This window comes from Mixophyes fleayi, chromosome 7 (assembly GCF_038048845.1).
Source record: "Mixophyes fleayi isolate aMixFle1 chromosome 7, aMixFle1.hap1, whole genome shotgun sequence".
Taxonomy (NCBI): Eukaryota; Metazoa; Chordata; class Amphibia; order Anura; family Limnodynastidae; genus Mixophyes; species Mixophyes fleayi.
In genome coordinates this window covers 4,437,101-4,446,625 of record NC_134408.1, presented here as the reverse complement: position 1 = coordinate 4,446,625, position 9,525 = coordinate 4,437,101, and the positions used below count along the sequence as shown (strand labels likewise).

The 9,525-nt window shown below is 38.0% G+C and overlaps 1 protein-coding gene across 1 annotated transcript; it reads left to right on the top strand.

Annotated features, from left to right (window-relative positions):
- Positions 1-362: 362 nt before the first annotated feature.
- Positions 363-4,892, top strand: LOC142098583 (uncharacterized). The gene is made up of 4 exons (XM_075181422.1): positions 363-756; positions 1,872-1,998; positions 3,760-3,833; positions 4,437-4,892. Exons 1-4 carry the CDS (start codon positions 441-443, stop codon positions 4,718-4,720), a joined length of 801 nt encoding a protein of 266 aa, XP_075037523.1. The 5' UTR covers positions 363-440; the 3' UTR covers positions 4,721-4,892.
- The last annotated feature ends 4,633 nt before the right edge of the window (positions 4,893-9,525 follow it).

Genomic DNA, 9,525 nt, shown 5'->3' with positions numbered 1-9,525 from the left:
GTGGAAGAGATTAAAACATTCCTGATAAAATGCAGAACTCACAAGTAGAGTAAAACTGGTGACATGTTACAATTCCATTTTAAAAACATTTTCGATCTATTTGTGAGAAAATCCAGATGCCCTGTAAGAAGGTGATAATAGATTACATATCATCAGACAATTTATAATACTGTAGGGATGGGTTGAAAGCTTTGTTGTTGAAGTAGCTGAAGTGCCTGGAATTGTCCGCCCTGTATCAGGATGTCATCATCATCATCATCGTCATGCGTGGATTTTATTTCCACTGCATAATTTCTTTCAAATGAAAAATCCCACATTTTTTTTACAGGAAGATTATCATTGCGTAAAGTGAAAGTAAAATGTTTTGGTTTCACGTCAGTAATAGTTTCTGCCTTTGTGCGAAGAGAAAATATTTCAGCTTAGAAAAAGACGGAGCAGTGATGGACGTTGACCAGCTAAAAGAATACATCCAGTCCTTCAACCTCAACAACTGTGCTCTGGGAAACCAGGGCTACAACCGGATCCTCCTGCAGCTGTTTGGTTTTCTGGGACATGGCAAATCTTCCTTCATCAACTCCTGCAAATATGCCCTCTATGATAAGGTGTTTACCCCACACGCCGAGGCTGCCCAGGCTGATGGAGGCCTCACCATGGAGAGGAAATCTTATCCAATAACCAACAACATCACAATGGTGGACAACCGAGGATGCTCCATGCTGAACTGCTTTGAGACCGGGGAGATTTACGCCCAGCTGGGTGAGTTATGTTCAGAATATGTTGAATACAAATTATAAATTTGATTTCTAAACATATTTTATGTTTTTGTAAAAGTGATGCAATGTTGGATCTCACAGATAAAATACCAGCTCCCCTAAAGGACAACTCCACTAAATGTAACTGATATGAAACCATCAGAACAGCTGCATGAAAATAGAATATGTTTTCTAAATGTTGTAAAATTTACTTTTATTTGCTCCACACTCATTGTCAGTTCTGTATCACTGTCCTGGGTGCTGGAGTCTGAATCACCGGTTGTGGAGTCAAGTGACATATGATCCGCAAGTGATCAATAATCTCTATAACTATCCATGTTACTGATGTATTTGATATTTGTTTAACTAAATAAAATGACAATAATAATTTAAAATCCAGAATGGGTGTGTACTGTACAGTTCATTCATCTCTTCTCTGGATCTCTGGATTTATTAAAGTTCTTAGATTGAAGATAAAGCCAGTGGCAGAATCTAAATATCAATGTATACACATCATGGTGACTAACATACCCCTGGCTCTATCCTGCAGTCAGTTGTTCTATTTGGTCCTTCTCTCCTAGAGGTCAGACCCAGGTCAGTGAGCCAGGACTGGGGAGAACATCGGTTATAGATACAGGGATCTACCTGTGTAAAAACTTTATTATCTTAATTTCTAGAGGAAATTTGTAAATCACCCTAATTGTTGAAGTGTGTTAAATTCTTCAGCTGGTTTAATATTTAGTGTTCAATTTTGTTATGGCTTCTTCAGTCAACTTTTCCATATCCACAAGAATGTTAATAATTATGCCAAAATGTCTTATGAAATTTGGTGATGCAGACAAGAGATGTCCATTGTATATTATACAAACCTTGTACCAAGCAGCTAGCAATTTATCCTTGAATAGGGCACTGCATCCTATGGCAGACAGATCAATTCTCTACTAACATTTAATTGTGACCCCTCTGCAAACCATTCACCACTGAACGCAGACTACAGTAATCTGTATCGCAAGGATTTCATCATCAAATATTTGTAAATGATTTATTTGACATAGTTTCAGTTTCTGTTACATTTCAGCCATTTTAAACATATATATATATATTTATTTTCTTCTTTAGGTAATTTTAACCCTCTAGACCAAAGAGTTGAATGGACAAAAGAGTACGAGGAGATGTTGGATCGACTTGAAGATGTCGACGTGGAGCCGAACTTCACTGATATCACTGTACCAATATTTGTCTACAGGTGAGAAGCTAACTAGAGAAGCTGGTGATAAATATTAACCCATCTGCCACATAGTAAAATATCCTTGTGGTGATACCTTTAAATACCTAATTCATATTCACATATTATTATTTATTTATGTAATGTTAATAGCGGGCTAACTAGTGTCATAAGTGAGCTACATGATGGCTTGTTCAGGCTTTAGGGTAGCATTAGAACATGATGGCACTAGGATTCTATTTGGTAGTATTAGGAGGCTATGTGGTTATATTATGATTTTATCTGATGGCATTAGAAGGCTTTGTGGTGGCTTTAGGACACTATATGGGCAGCACGGTGGCATAGTGGTTAGCACTTCTGCCTTGCAGGACTGGGGTCATGAGTTCAACTCCCAACCATGGCCTTATCTGTGAGGAGTTTGTATGTTCTCCCCGTGTTTTGGGTGGGTTTCCTCCGACACTCCAAAAACATACTGGTAGGTTAATTGGCTGCTAACAAATTGACCCTAGTTTGTCTGTCTCTGTCTGTGTGTGTGTGTATGTTAGAGAATTTAGACCCAGAGCCTTAAGTTAGAAATCTAGCGCCTGGGGCGAGAAAGAAAAATGCCACCCCCCAGCCCTTAATTTTAACCAAATTAACCTAAGATATTCTGAAATTGTGCCCCCCTTCAGCGTTGAGCCCTTGGTGGTCGCCCCTGTCGCACAGCCCTAGTTATGATCCTGTTAGACTGTAAGCCCCAATAGGGCAGGGACTGATGTGAGTGAGTTCTCTGTACAGCGCTGCAGAATTAGTGGCGCTATATAAATAAATGGTGATGATGATGATGATGATATGCTGGTATTATGAAGCTATGTGGTTGTATTAGGAGGCTTCATGGTGGTAATAGGAGACCAGTTGGTGGCATTACAAGGTTATGTTGAGGAATTATCAGGCTATCTAGTAGCATTATCAGGCTATGTGGTGGTAATAGGAGGTTACATGTTATTAGGAGGCTATCTGGTGGTTTTACAAGTTAATGTGGAAGCAGTATCAGGCTATGTGTGACATGTGCTGGCATTAGGAGGCTACATGGTGGTATTAGGATGCTATGTGATGTTAGTAGGAGGTTCTGTGGTGATATTAGGAGGTTCTGTGGTGGTATGAGGAGACTATGTGGTGATATTAGGAGGCTCTATGGTGGTATTAGGAGGTTATGTGGTGGTCTCATTAGGAGGCTATGTTGTGGTATTAGGTTGATAAGTAATGTTATTATGATGCTTTGTGGTGGCATTAGGAGTCTACACTGTGTAATCCGGAGGCTAGGTATGGTATTAGTAATGGCTATATAGTGATAATAGTGCTATTAGGAGATAATAGTGGTATTAGGAGATATGCTATACCTCTACAATAGATACAACTGTGCTTGATATGGATTGTATTTATATTTGCTCTACACTCATTCACCTCTATTGTAGTGTACATGTTCTTGTCATACCGCACATCACAATATGTATTTATGGACTGGAGTATATGTAGATATTTTTGACAATATTGTGTCATGCTCGAGAAGATTCCTCACCATGAGAAGCTTTGTGGGCCCTCATCATACGGATCAAAATTAATCTGTCCCGCAAATTTTTGGAAGTTAGACAAAACTGGTTCAGAATATTAAATAAAATATCTGAGTGGTCGTTATGGACAACAACAATTTCCTTCATAAAAGTTCTTCAATATCTTCCAATGGTTTGTGTAAAAAGTGGAGATAATGATCGATATCTCACCTGCGAGTTATTGTCTTTACAGTGTGAAAAAGGAAATTGCAGACAAAGAACGGGAAGAAATTAAGACATTTCTGAAAAACTGCCGGGATTTAACAGGTAACTGTGATTGCTGAATAACATACATGATATAACTGGAGTATTTGTACTTAACTAAATAATAATGTATCCCCCATGCTCTGTTTCACCACAGTGCAGCAGGCTGCAATGTTAGAAGGAAGGGGCTTATATATCAGAGAGACACAGAGGGATTGACAGCTTGGAAGACTTGCTTTGCTGAAATGCAGTGAGTGGATTGGTCCATTCATGCACGGGGTCCAGCATTATCACACTAGGGGGTAAATGTATCATAGTCCGGGTTCTAATGACTGGATTTTAGTATTTTAAGATGCATTGCTTTCTGTATTCACACCGCCCTTTAGATGTCGGAGGAACTTCAGCTGTCTAATGTAGTGGGGAGATAATACTTTACATTTTAGCAGTTCTTCCATGTCAGGGTGACAATGAACAGTGTGTTTTACATTCATAGCTGAAAACTTTAATTTTAGGGCTTAGTACCTCCTATATCACATATATAAATGTGCAATCTTAATCCCGCGTATTAGTTAAATCTGTCTACTTTTTTTTAGAGATAAAAATCTGCATCCATGTTTTCTTCTTTTTTTGGATGCTTACACTAACAATGATCTTCTCCGTTCACAGGAATCTTCCCCATCATTGTCCTCACCCATAAGACAAGTGGTCCTTTCTCCAAATTCCGTGACATGTTTGAGGGGATGGGGGCAGAGGAGATCTTTGCAGTGGAGAATTACACAGTTGAAGACCACCTGAAGACCCGAGGACGACACTTACAGTTCCTGAACCTAATCTACAAAGTATTGTTAGATGTCAACTTCAAACTGAAAGAGGAACGTAACCCAAGGAAAGAACGAGCCGAGCGCAAGAAATTTCTGCATAGATTTTTGCATGAAAGAGAACAAAAATAATTGCCACATAGAAAAAGTTGAGTATAGATCAGCAAAACCTGTCTGCTACTTTCTACAATGACGTATTTTGCAGTCACCAAATTACTTTATAATGTTCTAGTATGTGGATCAACATTGTCTTCTAAAATATCAATGTTTTTTTTAATAAATTCTCCAAAAAATAAAAACAAAACCAGTAGTATAAGATTTGTGGTTACATAGTTACATTTCACCATTAATTTGCCTCCCCCGAACCAAACTGTGGAAGACTTATTCATGTCACATCTTGAGTTACTATTATAATAAACAAATATTCAAAATATTCAGACCGGTGGGTAAAAGTATCAATTGATGCTTAGTTAAAACCACTGATTTTCTGTGATTTGACATTGTTATTTAAAATGGCAATTTTATTAGAGGTAAAACCTATCGGGTTTCAAATACAGACAGCAAATTGCTGAAAATCGGCGGCCTTAAATAGCCGCCAATATATACATTTACCCCCCAGGTATCATCTTCAGCTGGGTTATTGCAATAGAGGATACAGTCTTTCCAGGTGTATACTGGTGTCACAAAGTCACACCTTAAGCTAATATAGTTACACGTTCCTTAGGAACCAAACGGATTGTGGCTTATGGATGTACCTGGTAAAGGAATTTGTAGAGTTTTGCAAAACTATTCCCCCCTTATTCTCCAGTGCCCCTGGAGATAATTATTCAGACTGTTTGTCTGTCTACAAGGAATCACTATGGTTTATACTTAAAAGTGTTCTATTTGTTCTTTCAAATACAAGGATAAAATCCTCCTAAAGCTGTGTTTTAGACTGAAAACTATTAATTACTTATATACCTCATTACATATCTAATTAACTAGTAATTAGTAGAAATATTCTGAAAAATCAATTTGGGAAAACTAATACTGTATAGTTTCAATGTATAAACCTTCTGGTATGTTTTTTAATTATCTTATAATGTGTGTATTACCTTCTTTACCTATTGAATGTTAAAATGTTTTTTCTTAGTTAACATATTAAGATAAAAAAATAATTATAACAAACTAAGCTTCCATACAAATAGACAGAGTATAATATACCAGAATATGACAATTGAATTTGACAATTATCTACATCATCATCATCATCATCATCATCATTTATTTATATAGCGCCAATATATTCCGTAGCGCTTTACAATTGGGGACAAACATAGTAAACTAATAAAGAAACTGGATAAAACAGACAAAGAGGTGAGAAGGCTGCTCGCAAGCTTACAATCTATGGGAATAATTTCAATGTACTTATATTTGCATTTAAATATTTAACCATGTAACTGTGGTAATGTAATGGATCCATGGGTTACTGACCCTCCCCAAATGGCAGTCGGCCACACAAAGGAAGTGACGTCGCCTGAGGACATAGTTGCCCAATGTCCCTACTTTCCAGGGACAGTCCCAGGTTTTAAAGAATTGCTCCTATAAATGTCATTATTTTCCAAAACTGATCAGATGTCCAACACAATTCCTCTTACTGCATATAAAATGTGGTCCTCACTTTCTGCTCTTATTCTCTGGGATTTGTAAGATAATACGAATTAAAGAAAAACTCACAGAAATTGTAGATTATAACAATGAGAACGTTATGATGGATGTTGTGGTGCTCCGAGGTCTGCTAGTCCTGGACTGTCCATAGCACGCTGACATTCACCATCCAACTAGCAAAGTGTTCTGGAAATGATTTTCAAACACTGGTAGCTATGGGAGAGCACAGCACACACCCTGGCTGCAGACGTATGAGGGTGACATGGAAAAGAGAGGACTAATTTCTCTATATTCCTCCTGAGTGGTGTAATAGGTTTGTATTTAGGTTTCATTACTACAAATGAAACAAACATGGGACACCTGGCACATCAGGACTTTATCTCATCATGCTGTTCTTGCATTACCATTTTGCCTCACATATTATGACTTACAAAAACATGAATACTTTTTGCTTGTAGTGCCAGTACTGGCCACTTGGGGGACTCTTACCACACATTGTGCAAGCGATTCATTCATATAGTTTCAGCATACAGTATGTCATCAACTTCTTCCACGACCAAGCTGTTTGAATGACCAGATCTGCATCTTTTTCATTCAAGAAAAAATTAAATTAAGATCAAATAAAAACAACAGTATTTATTTGTATAAAACAATTTCAAAGTTTTTGTTTATCACTTTATTAAACATAAAATAAAAGCCTAGAACAGAGAAACCTGAAGCACGGGGTCCCCTGTGATAGTGGGAACTAGACCCAGTCTGGTCAGCCAGCGTTGGGGTCTCTATGGGAGACCCAGGGGCTGCTTTTATTTATTTACTAGTGAAGCTTTTCCCATTCATTAAATAGCCCATTCATTTCAATGGGGTTTACAGCATGTAGAAGCCCCGATTGGCTATTGCCACATCCCAGGGCTCCCAGTATAATGGGTTGGGGTCACAAAGACTGAGACATCATTATACTACTATATAAAAAGTAAAAGTAAAAATATAAAACACACCTGTATTTAAATAAAGACTACCTGAAACCCCTGTGTTTTCACTTTATTAAAGATAAAAATCTTCTTTCACAGCGTAGTCCTTAGGGAAAGAAATAAAAATACAATGTGAACTGCTCATTGGGAGCATCCGGCCTGAATGACTGTGTACTTAAATAACCTGGACAGGCCATGGTCGCTCAGCCAATCACAAGCAGTTTTCCCAGGAGTCTAATGTAGGAAAATTGCTTGTGATTGGGTCTACACTGCCATGGTGTTAAGGTGCTCTTAGCGACCAGTTATTGTTGATTGTTAGAGATTTTTATTTCATTTCCTCTGTGCTTCATTGTGGAAACAAATTCTTATTGGACTTTAATGAAGTGGTAAGATAAGGGAGTCTGTATTTAAGTAAAAATCTATTAACCCTTTGCATGTGTGCTTTAGTTGCTTATATATTAGTGCAATGGGGCACAGTGATTAGTGACCCTGAGCCCATTATACTGGGATCAATGGTGGTGGGTCCCAATTTTTCCTACTCTACATTGTGGGTGCAGGGGAAAACCTTATAGAAGTTCTATTCCTACGTTGGTCAGGCCGGGTTTGGTTCACCAAACCCGTCATAATGTGCCCTACTAAGCCTGGGGCTGATTTCCAGTTTAGTTGGGAAACCTCTGAGGCTGGTTATCAAAGTTAAGTGGTTCATGCTGTCTGATTTTTATTATACCTCTCCCCTTGTGTCTCGTGTCTCCTGCTGTCTCTCAGGCATCTCATCTTGAATGTCCCAGCTCAATATTTCCAAGACTGAACTAATCATTCCAGCCCCACCTCTCTCTCTGCTAATAACACTACCCTGCTTTCTGTCCCTTAAGTCTGATGCATAGGAGCCATCCTTGACTCCTCTCTCTCCTTCAAACCTCACATTTTACCCCTTTCAAAATCCTGCTACTTCCACCTCCGGAATATATCCAAGACTCTGCTCTGTCTCACTACAAAAGACACCAAAACTCTTTTTCACTCTCTTGTAACCTCCTTCTCTCTGGTCTACCTGACTCTCACCTTGCCCCTCTTAAGTCTATCCTCAATGCTGCTGCCCACATTATTTTTGTCTCTCATCGCTTTATCTCTACTGTCCCTCCCTGCCAGGCTACACTAGCTCCCCATGGCCTAAAGAATTAAATTTAAACTTCTCGCCCTCACCTTCAAAGCACAGCCTCACTACCACACTGATTGCCTCTTCCCACCTCCACCTTCAGGACTTTGCCCGGGCCATTCCCCAGCTGTGGAATGAGCTCCCATGCTCTAGCATATTAGCCTCTACTCTAAAATAAAAAAAAATGTTTTTTTGACCACTAATGATTAGCCAGTCATTGTTTTCTTTCTTCTTTTTAATGTGGTCTGTTACTAGGACCTTTTAAAATCTGGTGCTTTCCTAAAAACAATATCTGGATACTCAAGTAAAATATTACTCAGAACCTCATCCTTCTTAAGTAAATGCCAATGTGTTTTTAATAATGTGGTGTAGTTGTTGGGATTGATACAAATATTTAGATATAAAATAAATTTTATTCTTAGTGTTAACGTCATTCTGTTTTATATTTGGTGATGATGATGATATTTTAATTTCTCTGTCCATATTTTCAACTTTAACTGTTAAGTCTCCTACAATAAGATGCTCATAGTTTTTGTCTAGAAATTGTGCTTCATGACACTTCCCTGCTTTCTACAATAGTCTATATGGGTGGTTTCTCCTAACTCTGGTGAATTGTCCTAAAGGGATGTTATTGATCCAATTAGGGTGGTGATGACTATTGGCCAGGATATAACTGTTAACATCAACTGTTTTTCTATACGTTCCTGTAGCTAAAACACAATTATTAATAAACATTTCCAAGCCTAAAAACTCCACACTTGTCTTCCTAAAATTTGAGGTAAAATTCAGGCCACTTTTATTGCTGTTAAGATATATAAAAAAATCATTCAAGTTGTCTAAAGTGCCATCCCAAATAAAAAAGATTTAATCAATACATCTTTTCCTAAACACCATGTTCGCCCCTCAGCCATGGATTGACCAGATATGTTCTTCTTCCCAATGGCTCATAAAAAGGTTAGCGTAGCTGGAGGCAAACCTGGTGCCCATTGTTGTCCCACATTGTTGTAGGTAGAACTGATCGTTATACCAAAAATAGTTATGGATGGATGAGGATAAAATTTATATTAGTTAAAATGAATTCCATTTGAACCGTTTTAAAATTATCATCTTTTTCTAAAAAGAATTTGACACTCTACAAGCCTAGTTGATGATGGATAACAGTATACAAA